This window comes from Leptonychotes weddellii, chromosome 5, assembly GCF_054177405.1.
Source record: "Leptonychotes weddellii isolate Sample4059 chromosome 5, ASM5417740v2, whole genome shotgun sequence".
NCBI classification, from domain to species: domain Eukaryota; kingdom Metazoa; phylum Chordata; class Mammalia; order Carnivora; family Phocidae; genus Leptonychotes; species Leptonychotes weddellii.
Genome location: NC_138373.1, coordinates 46,513,834 through 46,532,928, shown reverse-complemented (window position 1 = coordinate 46,532,928; position 19,095 = coordinate 46,513,834). Strand labels below are relative to the sequence as shown.

General features: G+C 46.0%; 1 protein-coding gene across 2 annotated transcripts in view; it reads right to left on the bottom strand.

Annotated features, from left to right (window-relative positions):
* Window positions 1–19,095, bottom strand: part of CAMK1D (calcium/calmodulin dependent protein kinase ID) — a 394,045-nt gene that overhangs the window by 27,017 nt on the left and 347,933 nt on the right. For both annotated transcript variants that reach the window (XM_081820587.1, XM_081820588.1), the window contains exon 6: window positions 12,402–12,477. In XM_081820587.1, the coding sequence (XP_081676713.1) occupies window positions 12,402–12,477 (76 nt within the window). The remainder of the gene's footprint in view (window positions 1–12,401; window positions 12,478–19,095) is intronic.

The following is a 19,095-nucleotide window of genomic DNA, read 5'->3' as shown; positions in this document are numbered from 1 at the left end:
AGGGAAGGGAGGGAAAAATGAAACAAGACAAAACCAGAGAGGGAGACAAACCATAAGAGACTCTTAATCTCAGGAAACAAACTTAGGGTTGCTGGAGTGGAGGGGGGTGGGAGGGATGGGGTGGCTGGGTGATGGACACTGGGGAAGGTATGTGCTATGGTGAGTGCTGTGAATTGTGTAAGACTGACGAATCACAGAACTATACCCCTGAAACAAATAATACATTCATTATATGTTAATAAAAATATAAAAATAAATAAATTAAAAAAAAAAAAGAAACCCTTCTGTCAAGACTTTGTGGAATTCTACAGGACTGGGCAGGAGATGTGCCTCACCGACCCAGAATAACTGGGAAATCAAATAACATACATAAGTGAATTTCCTAAGCACTTGAAATGTGCTTAAGTGCCAAAACTTATTTTCAATATTTTAGAGTTTTGGGGGTTTTTTTGAGAGAGAGAGCGAGCATGTGTGAGGTGGGAGAGAGGCAGATGGAGAGGGAGAGAATCTTAAGCAGGCTCTATGCCCAGCACGGAGCACAACGCAGAGCTCAATCTCACGACCCTGAGATCATGACCTGAGCTGAAATCAAGAGTCAGACGATCAAATGACTGAGCCACCCAGTTGCCCCAATTATTTTCAATATTTTATACAAAAAGCATTTGGGTGCAATAGCTCACATTGACAATCGAATAATCACCAGAAAAAGGCAACCCAGAATTTGCTGTTGAGTCTAATTGGATAAAAGAGCTCTGAAGGAGAATGGAGATGTGACTTTTCAAGGAAAGGCTTGCTATTGTCCTCTGAAGGCTGACTGTCACTCCGTTTTCAGAGAGGTTTCCTGCTGTGGCTTCCTCAGCCTGGGATTTCGAGAAACAAAACACAGATTCCAAATCTCAGCTCCAGCAAGTACAAGTTGAGTGACCTTGGGGAAATGACATATCCTCTTTAAGACTCAGTTTCTTCAGGGCACCTGGGTGGCTCGGTTGGGCGACTGCCTTCGGCTCAGGTCATAATCCCAGGGTCCTGGGATCGAGCCCCGCATCGGGCTCCCTGCTCGGCGGGAAGCCTGCTTCTCCCTCTCCCACTCCCCCTGCTTGTGTTACCTCTCTCGCTGTCTCTCTCTCTCTGCCAAGTAAATAAATAAAATCTTTAAAAAAAATCTAAAAAATCTAAAAATCTAAAAAAAAAAGACTCAGTTTTTCTGTGAAATGAGGATAATAGCGCCCACCTTATATAGAGAGATAATATATATAACACATACTATATAATAATATGCATTATATATAAAACACACACATAGATGGATAGATGGATGCGGAGACATAGAGATAACAGGCAGAACATACAAAAGTGCTGTCACATGCTCTGTAATCCCTTTCCGGTCCTTCAGCAGAAGCACTCAAGTGGAACGCTGCTCACCACCAAGAAGAACAACGGAAGGGGGACAGAGGAGCAGACAAACCCCAAGGGACTCAGTCCAATGGCCTCAACATGGAAATGAAGCAATATATTTTTAAACTCTGTGCAAAGTCTCAGAATCGTCCACGAATGCCCATCCGTCCTGACCTAAACTTCTAAGCTTGCTCAAGAAAGGAAGAAGAGCAATGACTGAATTTTTATGGTCCTAACGTTGTGTGCTGTGTCATGAATATGAGGACAGGGTGTCCCAGAGACCAGCTTGTCACTTTGCTCTTTGTAGACCAGTATTTCCAATCATTTAGCCCAGGAGCCCTCGATTCCAGGAAGAGCTCAAGATCTCCTGCATATGCCTGTATTCAATGGCATATTTGTGAAGAAAGAATATTTTTATGCAATTAGACCAGGGTGCCATGGAAATGACTAAAACAACAAACCTCTATGTATATTATTGCAAACTAAGTAAGCCACATAGGGCCAACCCAGGCCCAAAGAGTCTCTGAAAAACATTCACAAAGCCAATCAAATCTGGTGTCTCTTCCTTTGGAAATGAGAGTCTGTCTGATAAGCAACAACTCTGGGAAGGCCCCATTTACCTTTTTGTTTTGGCACTCAGTGGGTATTTACGAACGTCTGGGGCCTGTGCTAAAGAATCTGAGTTTTATCCATCTGACTCTGGATAATATGACAGACTTTAATAAAATAAAGCAAAGCTTTTTAAGCTGATAAACCTCTTGTACTTAGCTGCAAGGCCCACTTAGTGAACAAAACAGGTTTCAGCATATTATTCGGATTTATAAAATAGAATGACCAACGAGACCCAAATCATTACCAAGAAGTAATCCAATTATTTCAGCAACCATATGTTTGATTATGCACGCTCCAGAACTTTCTCCGTGCAATCTTGGAAGAGATCAGGCTGGAGAAACTAGGAATGGTTCACATATTAAAACCATGTGCAGGCTGACTTCAGCAAAGCACGACTGATGAAAATACAGTGGATAAAGGTCCCATGTTACCCCCGGAGATTTGGATCATGCCTTGAAACCTGAGAATGAGTAAGCAGATCAGGGAAAGATCTAGGGGAGAAAGGGAACACACTTCTTGGAAAGTTTATACACAACTGGACCTGAAGATTGGGAGCTGGGAAGAGGGGGTGGGGAGGGGACTCAGTACTTCCCCAAGCGTGAGAAATGAGTAGCATCCTCCATTTGGAGTTAAACAGTTTTAAAGGGGTGGGCTAGACAATGTAGTGTCCATAGCTGTTGCGTCGTGATCCATGGCCCCACTTCCAAGTGTCTAACTTTTTGATCGTTGCATTAGCCAGATGGATAGCACCTTGAGGATGTCTGGGGGATTGTGCAGAGGCTCTGCACCTCCTCCTGCAGGTCAAACCCAGCCAGAGGAAGCCCAGACCAAACGCCTTGTACTCTGCTCTCGCTAACGGTGGAAGGGAGAACAGGAGGGGAGGAGGATGAGCAGGGAGAGCTTCAAACAGTCGGGAGTGTTGCATTCGGAAAAACCCAGCGAAACTTCCAGCAGCTAAAATTAGTTCTCACGAGTCACAGATTTCATCCCGAAGCCCTGAGGGGTGCAGACATCCCGTCTGGAGGTGATTAACACCAGTGCTAACTGATGATTCTGAACCCCGGGCGGATTTCCAATTTGACTTTTTGCATCGAGACTTTTTTTTTCTTGGTTGTGGGGCTCTTGCTTCCTCCCTCCCAGCTTGCTTCCTCCCTCCTCCTTCTCCAGCCTCTCTCTCTCTCACGTTCTGATCGGTAAGCGGTTGTGATGGTGTGCAGATGAACAGCCGCGTGCATTTGGGAAATGTCTCGGTATTGCCACACCACGGGCTTCGGCCTTTGGTCGCGCTGTGCACTTGGCCTCTGCTTACTCTCTTCCAGAGCACTCTGAGGATGCCTAGACAGTGAGGCCTCGGTGCACGGCAAGGGGACCTCAGGGCCCGAGGGCCGTCCTCGTCAGGGTCTCGCCACTGCACGCCGCACTGTTGGGCGCAGTCACCTGCTTCCAGTCTGTCCTTCCCTGGGTCCTCTCACCACCTCCGCAAGCATTTCCTGACTTGTTCCTGAAAATCAGGGCCTCTCCCCTCCCCGCCTCCATCATCTGCACCTCCTGGTCACACACCCAGCACGGAGTAAGGGGTCCAAACTCACGACTTGCCACGGCACCTCCGATGGGCTTTCTGCTTCTTCACGCCATCTACGCGCCACCTCCCTCCCGACTCCGGTCTGCCACCTGCATGCCAGATGGTAAATATGGTAAAACGTCAGCAGGGCCTCTTCTGACGCTTCCATTTGCCCACTTTGGTGACAGGGGAATTAAAAATCCTGATAATTCAAAGATGATACTTTTTTGCCCACCACCGATTGTTAGACATTAGAAGGTCAAAGCTGGATCAAATCTTTGAAGTTCTATTTGAAAAATTCATTTCAGATCGAATGCTACATCTTGTCTCAAACAGAGTAAGCACATCATATCTTCAGATAATTGGTGCTGAAGGATAAACCATCCATCTCCCTGCACGACGGCCAATATTTGAAGATAGCCTGTCCAGAGCCAGATCACCATCGCCTCTGCTGGGGAGACCTCCTCAAGGCCAGGGCAGGGTTCAGGGCTCTGCCCTGGGAGCTCTCACCTCTCATTTCGGTGACAGCCGACAAGACTGGATTTTAACTGATCTGTTTCCTGTCTGTCGCCTCCAGCAGACAGTCAGCACCTCCAAGACCAGTTGGTGATGAATCCGTCTCTGCAACCCCATCATATCGCCTGACACATATTAGGCTCAATAAATGTTCGCTAAGTGAGTGAATGTCAATCCCCTGCCTTCCATTCTCCAAGGCTACATCTCCTGAGACGTTTAGCTGATGCTAAAATGACGGTTTCCAGGAGACGATGCTGACATGAACGAAAGAGAGCAGAGGAAGTGACGTGTTCTTCCATCTGGCCTGAAGCCACTGGCCATTGAGTGTAAAGGTGACATAGGTGAGATGGTCCCTTCCTGCTTCTCCCTCCAGGTGTCCTCTCTACCCCAGGGCCTTTGAGAGACAAAGACAATGGTAGATTCACCATTGCCCCCACCACCTAAAGTGCAGAATTGCTTTATCTCGATTGCACTGCTTGTAAAATTCCCTCCCTCACCGCTGTGCACACCCCTCCACCTACTTTCTGAAACCAGACAGTATTTGTTTGACTATGTCCTAAGGGGCTAGAGGTGAACCAACTGTCAACAGACAACCAATAAACTCTTTCTCCAGAAGCAGCAGGGAGAGGGCCACAGGCCCACAAACAAAGCAGAAATGTGGCCAAGCGATACCTGTGTCTGAGATTAAAGCTAACCAAAAGGCACTTAGCCACGCACAGGATCCACTCAGCAGAGACGATGGAGGGGAGATGAGGCACCTTTCTGGAAATCCTCGGAAAGCGCCACGCTGAAATGCAGTCGGTGGAGTAAAATCAGTAAGCCTGAGAATGACAACCACCAAAGCCCGCGGCAATACAAGTGATGATACCTGAGGGATGGGAAGAGCGAGCAGGGTGGAGGCTGCTGTGCAGGGCAGGAGGCAGGAGGGGGAGGCGTGCGCACCGGCCAGCATGGGGCCACTCCGGCCAGCCCCCAGGAACAGCCGTGCCGCAGCAGGACAGAAAGACTCCCTGGTAGAGAAAAACCCTGGAGACGACTATAGGCTTTGTGAAAACACATCAGGCCATCCAGCTCTAGGGCTCTGATTTCTTGTTCGTAAAGGAAACTTCTGCTTTTAATTTGCTTTCTCGTGGAGCATTTCCTCTTTGGGGGAGAACATGCTAGTTTGATGACATGCATATCCAATTACCCGGTGGGGCACAGATCTCATGATTTAGTAAACTGACACTCCAGGTTTTTTGTTTTGTTTTGTTTTGTTTTTAATCTCTTTTGAGTCTGGCTAGTGTGAATCAATTCGCTGGGATCGTCTGAGCAAGATGAATAAACATATTAATTTAGTTTCTGAACTTCTAAAGCCAAAGTCCAGACCATGGACCCAAGGCAGCCTAAACAAGGCAATGTGTCCCATCCCACAAAGCTTAGGAATATAACAAGATGATTGCTGCCTGCTAGCAAGGCCAGTTAATTACTCCTATTAGTGTTAACACTCCTCCTACTGATGGTAGTAACCACCATCATAATGCCCCATGCTTGGGTCTTTCCCGGGCACTAATTATGCTACATTCTCTCCTACTGGAGCTTGGGTTCATGCTCTCTCCCTGGGACATGTGTATCCATAAAGAAGCAGCTGTCAATGGTTTAAAATCATGATGACTCGGGCGCCTGGGTGGCTCAGTTGGTTAAGCGGCTGCCTTCGGCTCAGGTCATGATCCTGGAGTCCCTGGATCGAGTCCCACATCGGGCTCCCTGCTCAGCAGGGAGTCTGCTTCTCCCTCTCCCGCTCCCCCCTCTTGTGCTCTGTCTCTCAGTCTCTCTCTCTCAAATAAATAAATAAAATCTTAAAAAAATAAAAAAATAAATAAATAAAATCATGATGACTGCCTTGGCAAGGAGCATCCTTTGTCTCCAAAAATGGACCTACCATGCAGACGAGGCATTCTTAGCGCCGCTCTCACAAAGCCTATTAGGCTGTGTATGTTGGCCAATCGATATTTACGTGACCTGGTTTTAAAGACTGAACAACATCAGAGGCCAGTCAAAAAGCAAGGGGATTACGGTAAGTACTTGGCCTGGAGGTTCTGGTAGGCAGGGAGGTCAGAGGTCACAGCACGGGTAGGGGCCTCCCCACCCATGGCAGACCCGCCCTAACCATCCAGCCTGCCCTAAGGCTCTAATGCCTAAACTTCTTAAGACCTCCGCCCAGTTCTTGCCGGCAAACATCCCCTGTGTTTCTCCATAGCGTGCTGTATCCCCGAGCATAGTTTAGGCAAGCCATCATTAACTCATCTCCTTGAAGTTTCGAGAAGAAAGGCAGCATATGTGTGATCACAAAATTCAGTCTGGTCAGTGAGATGCTGATTCTATGTCCTTGGAACTTGTGCTTTCTTGGCTGAGCCACATCTCCAGCCTGGACACCAACATGCTCATCGGGGGTTCCAGAACACTCTGTCCTCCATCCTTCTCAGTAACTTAAGTGGTGCAGGCAAAGATGTTTTTTTTTTTTGTTAAGTCCTGATCCCCAAAGAGAGATGCCTGACAGGATAAGGACCCATTCGATGTATTTTTAAAAATGAGTATCCCTGATAGAAAAAAAATATTTCTCCTTCCAAATGATGGATAACATAGACATGAGTGCAGAGATCAAAAGAGAAGTAATTCGTCAAGTATCTGTGCTGGCAAAATGCGGAATCTTTTGCCTGGTGTGCAGAGAGGAGGACCTTTGGTACGTGGTCTGTCACAGGCGCTTTTGCCGTGATTGGGTATCTCAGCGTGACAGGTTAATCAAATGAAAATAATGCTGTACCCCCAAAAAACCGCAGAGGCTAACCCCTTCTCCATCCCAGGTAACACGAAGAATGGGAGTTGAGTGCGGACCCCTGCGGCAGATCTGGCTTCCCCTGTGTGCTGTCTGTGGGTCACGGCCAGCTCAGCAGCCGTGCTCTCTGGTCTCCCGGTGCAGGATGGGAGTGGGGCGTCTGGGCGCAGTGTGTCAGTGGGAAGTAGCAAGAGTCTGAGAGTGAGATTCACGAGTTCCAGCTTCTAACCCTAGTTCGACCCGGAGCCAGCCTTGTGCTGGGAACACCAACTGAAGTCACAGGCCTCTCACAGAGGCCCTGCCTGCCATTTTGGAGTCTGACCCAGTCGTTCAATCAACCTGAGACTAATCCCTGGAGCAAAGCTAGTGGTGATCAGGGAACTACCACGTTTAAGCTTAACAAGTTTATACTTAAAATAGAAATAAATACAGTATTGCTTTACTTAATACTGTATTTTAACCCTGCCAAGTATTGTGTCGTATACATGATAAGGATTTGGATGTACTATGTTCAAACTATCCTCAGATATATATATATATATGCCCAGATCTCTCCCCCAGACTTCTGACCTCCCCATGTACATACACTATTCCATGGATATCTCAAAGAGGTCCCAACATGCCCAAGACAAAATTCTTGATCTCCTTGATCCTCCTAAACTTGCTCCTTCACCACCCCCTAATTCTTTTTTCTTAGCCATTTACATGATTGCTTAAGCCAAAGACTTGGCTTTATACTTGAAACTTCTCTTTTATCTCCCACATCCAAAATACACCTACCACCTGACCCCCATCACTGCCTCCCTGGTAGAAGCAACTCTCACTGCTCACCTGACAGTGCCTCTCAAGGGTCTCCACCCTCCACTGCTGCCCTGTCCAACCCCTGTTCACAGAGGAGCCGGAATAGGAATAATCCTCGAGTGAAAATCAGGTCAGTGCACACCTCAGGCCCAAATCCTTCTTTGGCTTCCCATTAACCTCTGTTAAACCAAACTTTCTGCCAAGTCTCTCCTTCCTCAGGCTCTTGCCTACCTCTTGGAATATAACTTTTCTGATATCCTGTCTTGACACCATACTGTAACCACGCTGGCCTTTCGGATATTGCCCTACCTGTGGTCTGGGGCAGACACGTTCTTTACCTACTGCAAATCTGTTTCCTGCTTTTTCTTCCCCAGCACAACTGTGATTTGCCCCTCCTCCACATGGTCACCTGCTTCATTTGGCCAGCTGTGATCATCCCATTCTCTCTTCCAGGACCGCTTTAGAAATGAGTGTGGGTGGCATTTCTGGCCAAGGAGACATGAGGGAACGTTGGCTGAGGGACTTCCGGGGAACACAGTCTAGCCCTTACAGGTACACGGGGCTAAACATCCCCTCTTCTTCCACCAGCTGGTGCTGTGTCTGTCCCCGAGGCCTGCAGCTATGACGGCCATCATGTTTGGTTGAGGAGGGTGCAAGGAAAAACCAATGCACTGAGGATGGCAGAGAGCAAGGGTGGATATAACCTGGGAATGAGGATCTGACTTAGGCACTCATGGGGCTTTCCCACCTATGCACTTGTTATTGTGTGAGGTATGACTTTTTTTTTAAATGCTTATGCCAGTTGGGCCTGGTTTGTCCCTTACTTGCAGCTGAAAGCATCCTCTGCTCACACTATTCACTCTGCCTGGAATACTTCCTCCTCACGCTTTATCTGCCTAACGTACTCATCATTTAGGTTTTGTTTTATTAGGTCCTCTGCTCAGAGAAGGCTTCCCTAGCCACCTGCTAGAAATAGGTAACCTCTGTTCCACTTTGCCAGAGCCCCTCATCCTCTTCCTTCAAAGCACTTTGCACATTTAAAATTCCATGTTCATTTATGAGGTTTCTTTGAATGCCTGTCTCTTTCACAAGACTGTGAGCCAGCTTCACAAACACAGGGGCTGTGTATGTGTTGTTGAGCACTCATTCCCAGTATCGAGCATAGTGACAGGTGCATGGTACATATTCTGTAAACATTTGCAGAAAGAAATAAACACAAGCTGGATATAACATGGAAAGAAACGCCCTCTCTTCTCTCAGCGACGTGGCCATGTCTGCATGTGAGGGCATAAGATGTTAGCACAAAGAGCTGGACTGGAAGTCAGAGTGGGGCTTGGGTTCAAATGTCGATTCTGATACCAAGTTATATTATGTAGTCTCCCTAAGTTTTATCTTCTCTCAGTGGGTTTAATAAAAACTGCATCTATCTTGTAGGATTGCAGGGAGGGTGAAGGGAGATAAAACTTGTGACCATATTTATATTCTTGCACTGTTCTACAGATGTTTGATGTCAGCATTATTATAAAGTAGGTGCTATGTCCATCCTGAAATGTCCATGTTTTAAGGGGATTCCACTGTAATACTTCTATTAAGCACAGCACAACCAAACCATTTCCTATGGACTGAAGAGTATCCCCCTCAAATTCATAGGTTGAAACCCTAACCCCCAATGTGATGGTGTTTGGAAATGGGCCTTTGAGAGGCAATTAGGTTCAGATGAGGTCATGAGGATGGGGCCTCCATACTGGGATCAGTGCCTTTATAAGAAGAGACACCAGAGAACATGCATGTTCCCCTTCTGCCTTGCGAGGACACAAGAAGGTGGCGGTCTGCGAGGTGGGGAGAAGGTCCTCACCAGGAATTGAATCAGCAGGCACCTAGATCTTGAACTTCCCAGACTTCTGAACTGTAAGAAACGAATCTGCTGATTGAGTCATCTGGTCTACTGTATTTTGTTCTAGCAGCCAGAATGTCTAAGATACCAATGCTTATCTCAGTAAAGCCATCTGCACCTCCTCATAGCTGTGCAGATAGATACCCTACCCCAGTGCCAAGACTTCAGGGACACAATTACATACACAGTTATATATACAAAGGGAATCTATCGACATTGGTGCAGACCAGAGCGGTGGTTCAGGATTCAGAACAGATGTGAAGGAACAAGCAAGCAGAAGCCCAGATGAAGGGGCACTTTTTGCCTAGCCCCAGATTTCTCTAGATGATACCAGCTTTGGTTCTCTACAGGAAGGACAGTGGCTTGTCATTCATTTCTTTAAATCTTCCATGTCGAGTTTGGCAAGGTAGGATCTCTGACAAGAATTTCCACTGGGGTTTTAAGGAGCCAGAGTGAAGAACACATGGCCTGTGTCTGCTTTCGGCTTACCCAGGAAGCTCTCTAACGAGGTATGCAGAAGTGTGTGTGTGTGTGTGTGAAATTATTAGGGGAAAGGGTCCACAGCTTTCACCAGATTCTCAAAGGGTCTGTAACTCCCCCCTCCCCACGAAAAAGGATGAAACTACCTTAGAAAACAGTCAACGTGCTTTGAAAGTGAAAGCGCTCTGTATGCAATATGCTAGTTTTATAGCTCAGACGAACCTGGCCTTTACCTATTTCCATAAGTGGGAGCCATAGGGGCCAAGGACATTATAATGGATAAATCCTGTGATAATGGCAGGCATCTACAGGAGCTGTCAACTAAATCCACACTAAACTACAAAAGCTGCCCAGTTGAATGTATGCTGTAGAAAGACTGCTTGCCTTCCAGATAATGAGACAAAGCCAACACAGGGGGGATGTTTCCAGCAGTCCCTGAGGATGCCACATACTGTCAGACCTTTCTCTGATCACAATCCCCCATGGTCTTTCATTGTGTGTAGCGGGCTCTATCTGCTACAAAGCCTTCCCTTCCTTGGGGAGAAATTCATTTCCTATCAATTACAGACACCAGTTGGCCCAAACCCACTCTAGGAATATGCTCCGTAGTAAGCGTTTGAAAGTATCACTGCAAAAAGAAATTGTAATTAAAAAATAACTTGACAGTGGACTTAAGCAAAATAGAAAATAATAATAAAACCCAAAATTGATCACTCTTAATTAACTGTGACAACACTATGCCTATGATAGCATTTCCTGGGTTGTATAAATGAGGTACCTGAGAAGAAATGAGGAATCTAAAAGCTCAATTTTGGTTTTCATCAAATTTTTTCTCATTTTGATTTCTTTTGGCGATGTCCTAATACAAAAGTATTAGTGGTTTGTGTCCCCAGGAAATCCAAGGTGGCACATGAGAAAATGCTCAACATCGTTAGCCATAAGAGAAACATTGCAGTATTATTTATAATAGCCAAGACATGGAAGCAACCCATGTGTCCATTGACAGACAGACAGACAGACACACACACACACACACACACACACACACACACAGAGAGGAATATTACTCAGCCTTAAAAAAGGATGAGATCTTGTCATTTGCAATAACATGGATTGACATAGAGAGTATTATGCTAAGTGAATTAAGTCAGACCGAGAAAGACAAATACTGTAAGATTTCACTCATATGTGGAATCTAAAAAAATGAAACAAATACATACATAAACAAATAAAAAGCAGAATCAGACCTATAAACACAGAGAACAAACTGATGGTTGCCAGAGGGAAGGGGGTTGGGGGATGAGCCAAATGGGTGAAGGGGAGAGGGAGGTCCAGGCTTCTAGCGATGGAAAGACTAAGTCATGGGGATGAAAGGTACAGCACGGGGAATATGGTCAATGATACTGTAATAGCCCTGTAAGGTGACAGAGGGCAGCTACACTTTTGAGCACAGTGTAAGCTACAGAGTTCAAATCACTATGTTGTACATCCGAAACTAATGTTAACGCTGTGTGTCAACTCTACTCAAACAAGCACACTACAAATAAATTTTAAAAACGAGGAAGCAAATCACACCCACAATGAAAGCACTTCATACCGATCAGGACAGCTATTATAAAACATGGGAAATCAGTGTTGGGAGGGGTGTGGAGAAACCGGAACCCTTGCGCATTGCTGTCAGGAACGTAAAGTGAGGGTGCTGCTTTGCAACACAGTGTGGAGATTCCTCAAAAAGTTAAACGGAAGTACCATATGATCCAGCAACCCCACTTCCGGTATACCCCTAAAGGCAGACGTTTGTACAGCTGTGCTCATAACAGCATTATGCACAATAGCCACGAAGTGGAAACCACCCACTGTCCACTGATGGATAAATGGAAAAACACAATGTATTATATGCATATAATGGACAATTATTCAGCCTTAAAAAGAAGAAAATTCTGACACCTGCTACAACATGGGTGAATCTTGAGGACATTATGATAAATGAAAAAGCCAGTCACGAAAGGCCAAATACTGGATGATCCCACTGACACAAGGAATCAAGAGTAGTCAAATGCACAGAGACAGAAAGTAGGAGGGTGGCTGCCAGGGACTTCAGGGAGTTAGTGTTTAATGGGGACAGAGCTGTCCTTTGGGAAGATGAGAAAGTTCCGGAGATGGCTGGTGGTGATAGTTGCCCAACACTGTGAATGTACCTGATGCCACTGAGCAGTACATTAAAAAATGGTAAAAGTGGTAAATTTTGTGTTATGTATATTTTTCCACAATAAAAAAGAAAAAAAGAAAGAAAGAAAAAACCAGCCAAGGTGGCAAGCAATACTTACAAGATATAGGCAATCACCCCGATGGACCAGCAGTCAACAGCTTTGCTGTATGGTTTCTGGGCCAGGACCTCAGGAGCTGTGAAGTGATAAAGGAGAGACACAAGCCTGACTATTTAAACGCCCGAGACATAAAACATTTTTTAGATTTTTCTTCTCTTTTTCTGTCTGCCCCCCAGGCTGAGCTTTCTGTGATTCTAAAAACTGGGTAGAGATATAGAAATTATTTTATGTGTTGGTTTTTCTAGCTAGAAAATCATGAGAGCATTGTGTGTGTGTGTGTGTGCGTGTGTGTAATGAGATTAACAAAAAAGTTCAACTAATCAATCTATCAATGAATTGGAATAGGGTGACTATTTCATGTCAGTGCTGCGCTAGGTACCGCAGCTCAGACGAGACTGAGAGACAGGTACACTCCACTTGGAGCCTGGGGTGTGACTTCACCTAAAATTAATTCAGGGAAGCATTTCTGGCCCCCGGGGTAGGGCCCTCCTGGGTGCCATGGGGGCATGAAAGTGAACCCTCCTCCTAATACCTTCATGGAGCTCACAATCTAGGGGAGGTGAGACCTGAAATCTGGTCCCTGGGAAACTACCTTAGGCCTGCTCTCAGCTCACTCTCGAAGGTTTTGGGCAGGTGTTTCTCATCCATGAAACAGCAAAAACACTCCTTAATTCCAATTCCTCGGTTCTAATCCAAGAGTCCTCCAGCCTGGGGGTCTCAGCTTATTTTGTCCTATTCTTGCACTTTCTGTTCCTGGCCTTGTGGCTTGAGCCCCGGGTTGGATACCCACTCCCAGTGTCTCCCAACTGGCAGTGGCTGCCATATGTATTTGTGCAAAGACTAAATAAATATAAGAAAAACAGTGCATCTTCACAAGCAAAATCTCCTTTTCACCCAAATATACTTGACGGACATGTCTTTAGCATAGACTTTCCAGAAAACTTAAAAGAGAGTAGACAAAGTAAAACTAGCTGTCTGCTGGATTGTGTGTTCTATGGCTTTGGGATGCATTAACTCACTTACCCTGACTGGCCTTGAGGGGAAGAGCTTAATTATCATTATCATGATGACTCTCAAGTCACAGGTGAGGACCCAGAGGGACTGACAGTTCCAGGAACCTGCCCAAAGTGATCCACTGAGAAACTGGTCTCTAAACCAACTCCCTGTCGTGACCTGGGTCATTCATAAATGTTTTCTACTATAACCCTTTCAGCAACCCTCATGATGATCATTCTCTGCACCTGATCTAAGGGAAATGAGCCTCAGAGAAGTTCTCTTTCTGATGCCACCCAGTAGATCTGGACCAGCTGGGATTTGAACCAGGTCGATCTCACCCTCGTCCCAGTTCCATCCATTGAAATATATTTACGGTTAAAGTGAGTGCTTCTTTAGTCTGTAAGAAAAGTCCCGTTGCAGGAAAACTAACAGGGAAATCCTCTCTTATGTTTGTTATGATAAATTTTCCTAAGTAGGACTGGGGACTATACAAACTTTTGTTGAAAGTTTCTGTTTACGATGGTAAGAAATACAATCCACAGATAACCCCCAAATCTACTTTCCGATTTCAGCCCCCATTCCTCCACACTTGAATTAGACTTTATTTTTGTCTTTTTTATCAAGAGCAAAATAAATACATATGTCCTTTCTTTGCTTCGTTCACCCTCAGTGCAATAGCGAAAGGAGAAACAGAACTATGAAGCTAGGGAACTCACAAATCAGAGAAGTGGCCCTTGGATAATTGGGAGCTGGCCACATCGATACTTCCATTTCCCTATAACTGCTAAGAGCATATTTCTCAGACACTTCTATTACGGCAACTGACAAAAGGGAGCCGTTTACCACAGTAAATGTCTTGCTGATTTAGGAGGTATGCTCTCTCCACACTGATGTTCTGGTCTGAGTGGCCACAAGGGCACAGATGGTGGGAGGTGACTGCATTCTGTAAGGAGCTTATTTCTGAGCCTCCAGAGCCATCCGTGTGCCCTGACGGAAAGTTCAGGGAGGCACAGATGGCTCATCGGCGACGTCTGACCTGGTGTCACTTCCCAGCAGGACAGATGGCAGATATCCTGAGCACAGAGCCAGGCTGGTGGGCAGGAGCCCTGGCTTCCATGTCATGGGATCTGCTGGACTCCTTAGGGAGATGGCAAGCTAGCCAGGCTCAGCCACTCCAGGGCATCGACTGTCAAACAGTGGTGCAGGGGCAGCCAGAGTTCAGTGCGGGATTTGGGGCACAAGCTCATGTCACGTACCAGGTGTGACACGGGTGACAGACATGGGGAAGGAGCCCTGAAAAGGAAGAGGTCGGCACCTCCAACAGCTGATTCCAAAGTTTATAAGCAAAGACTGAGCCGATCCCCTGAGCCATGATGTGTAGAGGGGTAAGACTCACGGCCCCTGCAAAGCAGGTTTCACTCCGAGGAGGAGCTGATACTGTATTATTTGGAGCTCCCCAGACTCAGCTCTCCAGCACTCTGGGCATGAGAGGGAGGGCTCCTTAAAAAAACATCCTCTTCCTCCTTCTCTTCCCCCTCTCCCTCCTTCCCTGCCTTTTAGAAAGAGGGAAATTCTGGCCACCATCCCTCATTCAGAAAAAAAAAGAATAAAGAACGCGGGGTCCCTCCAGAAGTCTGTATGCCCAGGGGCTCGCGCACACTCAGCATCTCCCCTTTGGGCTGGCAGAGCGACCCGCGTTCTGGAGAACCGTGCAAGGCCCTTGCGTGCACTTGAAAAGCAAGTGGCTGATTTTTATGCAGTGTGGAACTGGGATGTTGCTTGTGATGTTTAGACTCTTGAAGCCACAGATGACACATATAATTTTTAAAATATTAGATTTTGTTTAAGTGGTAAAGTTTATAACATCAAATTTTTTGTTTTTGTTTTTGTTTTAAGGTATCTGGATCTTTCTCAGATGCTTCTAGTCTCGCAATTGACAAAAGGGAGCTGCTGACAGAAGGATGACAGGATCAGTAGCTTGGGTGTTAGTGGGAAAATTTCTAAACGATTAACAAGCAAACATCGAGATAGCAATACTGGGGGTAGAAGTCTATGTACTTGTGCCAAACATTTCTTGTTCTTTCTGGTGTTGTGTCTTATCTAGGTTCTGTCAACAACAGCACAATAAACATTTTTTAACCAATTGTTGACAGGTGAACCACTGGCCTTCTGGTGAGATTCTTCACTGCACTTGAAACAAATGGAGAGAGTAAAGTCCTTGGACGTGTAATGTAACAATAAAAAAGAGAAAGCGGACTGATCTGGGAAAGGATATTCTCACCAACCAAAAATATTTTTAAAAATTGTATCATGGCAACACACACTAATGGCCTTAATTCCAATTCCACTCTTGATTTGATTCTTGAAACCAAATGTACTCAGGGCACCTGGGTGGCGCAGTCGGTTAAGCACCCGACTCTGGATTTCAGCTCAGGGCATGATCTCAGGGTCATGAGACCGAGCCCCGCATCGGGCTCAATGCTTCGCTCGGAGTCTGCTTGAGATTCCCTCCCTCTCCCGCTGGGTAAATAAATAAAAAAATAAAAATAAAAATAAATAAATAAATAAAATCTTAAAAAAAAAACAACAAATGTTCTCTGGGACATTGTTTGAACAAGCCTACTATATCCCTTTAGCTACTTTTCATCTCGTAGTGATTCTTGGAAAGCATCAATTCTCAGGCAATATTCAGAACCCTCCTGACAATCTGCTATGGCGAGCAAATCATGCTGAATCCCTGGGATCTGCTGGCATATTTTCTTTCCTGTTCTCCTCTGGGTCCTGCAGTTGGCTCCCCTTGTTTGGCCAACCTGTTGAATTCTCCTGGTTTTTGGCCCACCTCCTACCCTCTCCCAGATCCTTTCAGCCTGTAGCCAGTGCTCTGTGAGAGTCTACCTCTGGCTCTGATCACTTGAGAGACCAAGTGCCACTTTGAGAACCAGCCATGCTCCCTCGTATTATGTTATTAATCTTTTTATTACTTTATTAATCTTATACCATATAATCCTTGGCAAGAATTCGGCTGTAATTCTAAAAAGTCACAGCAACCAATTTACAAACTCTCAGACAACAAATGAGCTTCCAGGCAGAGGAGGCCCCGAGCACAGCCGACCAGGGGCCTTGCAAAGTGGGAAGGGTTCTCCGAGCCGTGCCCACCACAAATCCACCGCCCCCCCAACACTGTCAGATGCCGAAGAACATCTGACAGAGAAACGATTTTCTCTTCTGACTGTACCCAGTGCAACTCACGCATTTCACGTGTAGTGGGAGGGTGACAGTGAATCTCACCACCCCCACGCCTCCTCATAGAGGGAGGCTTTGAACTGAAATAACTTATTTTTTTTAAGATTTTATTTATTTATTTGACAGAGAGATAGAGAGAGCACAAGTAGGCAGAGGGGCAGGCAGAGGGAGAGGGAGAAGCAGGCTCTCTGCTGAGCAGGGAGCCGGACATGGGGCTCAATCCCAGGACCCCAGGATCATGACCTGAGCTGAAGGCAGATGCTTACTGACTGAACCACCCAGGCGCCCCTAAACTGAAATAACTTAATTGGAACTACTGACACTTGACAAAAAGAGCTGTCATGAAAACACACCACAGCCTGTTTGTGATGCCATCAGCCCCCAGGTAGAGCAGGACAGGGCTTTGTCTCCTGGTACAGCCTAGACTGAAGGAAAGGACTTGAGGCAAGAGGACCCTTGCATTCCTCCAGCTCATCTGAAGTCCTGGTCCCTGGAGGCTGTCAGGGGCTGTCAGGGGAACAGAGCCCCCTGGAGGTGCTGAAAAGGACATGCGCAAGATGGGTAGTGGTTGAGTGGGAGCAGGTCTGCCTGGGTGACACGTGTTGGGTTCCCAGGTCCACTCACCCAAATCCCATAGCACACCAGCCTCCTGGACGCCCTACTGGACCTTCTGCATCTCTTCCCCGCTGTGTGAATCACACTGTCAAATACCAGGCTTCATGCCCCCTGACCACAAGCACATCGCTTGGGTCTGTATTTTTAGGGCTTAGCATAGTCTGTGTGGTTAACAAATGGCTATTCCTGACATGAATTTGGGGGATAAAAACAGGCAGAATTAGCCTTAAGTCTCTACATGTGGCCGATTGTCATGCGTGCCGCTCTCCTTGTAAAACTTTTCTTCAAAGGGATTTCAGAATTACTACTTTTCGGTCTCAAGGGCAGAAAAGATATTCTATCAAGTGATCTCTCAGAACTTCCTTCCCAGCCGGATCTTGGGGTTAACAATTCCGTGCTCTTTGCCATCCCTGACAGAAACAGCATCCCATTGGCTGGTTTCGTTTACTCCAGCAAACAGAAGTTCTGATACCACATAAAGGATGCAGCTTTAGCAAAGCATCCCCGAGCTACTGGAGATATCTTCGGACCGACAGATATGGTCCTCTTTTCTGAGGTTTTTCTCATGCTTTTTAATGAAACAGTTGGTTCAAAATGTAAAATAATCGAATTTACTGCTGGGAGACTTGCTACCAACCCACTGGAAAATTCCACTGGGTGGGAAACGTCCTACAACCCGAGCTGTTTTATTTTGGTTGAGAGCAAGGGTTCCTGGTAAAGGGAAGGACTCCAGAGGTTTCAAAAAGGAAGGAAAAAAAATTCAGAAACCTTTCATCTTGTTTTTAAAACAATTAAATTGCCCATATTCCTTACTGAAAGAGAAGAGAAGGGCCTAACCAAGTCTAACTGGAAGCGGGAAGAGGGGCTGTCTATTGGCGTGGGGGTGATACTCAATCCCCAGGCTCTAAAAAAACAGAAAAGGAATTTTCCCTTTTCCTGCGCTCTCAGGGATGTGCTGAAGAGCACTTTCTGCAGAGAGAGGAGGAGACGGAGACTAGCTCACCCTGTTACCAAGCTCATGTCCTTCAGTAAAAGAAATCTGGGATCCCCCACTTATTACACCTGTGGACTCGGCGAGTCATTTGATCTCTTTAAGCCTCCAGTTTGTTCATCTGTAAAATGGGAACATTCACAGAGCCCACCCTGTAGGACTGTAATGAGGCTTCATGAAAATAATAAACATAATAAGTTACAGAGAGAGCTAATAGTAGTTCATTATGTAAGGATGAAGGGTTGAGAGAACCACAGGAACAAAAAGAGAACAGAGGGTTTATTATTTTTTAGAATTAAGGATGGACAGATCCTTGATGTCGTTTAGTACTTTGCCTTGATTCTAGCTTTACATAATGGAAATGATTCGTAAATGGAGATTTCCACCCTTTGCATTAGAACCTTCAGAAATCAGACCTGAACTGAGCCCACAAGTGATGGAAGGGCACGACTGAGGACGTGAATCTTTGAGTTGGAGGGAGCCTTCAAACTCCCTATACCAACCTCCTATCCAGTTGGTCCCTCTGTCCATTGAGTTACGGATCCTTTTGTTCACTTATTCACCAACATACTTCTACAGTCCCCTCTTGGTCCAGGCACAGTTCTAGAGACTGCATCCCAGGAACTGCCCATTCATCATTGCTGGCAGCGCCATGGGCGTGAGAACAGTCTGTCATGGCTGCAAGGTGCCATGCCCAGCTGCAGCCGATTCTTCATTTCATTGGCCCCAATTATAATTCCTTCTAAAGGGAGGTTAGAAAAATTTGTTCTAGGATAAAGGAGATGTGGTATATATACACGATGGAATATTATGCAGCCATCAAAAGGAATGAGATCTTGCCATTTGCAA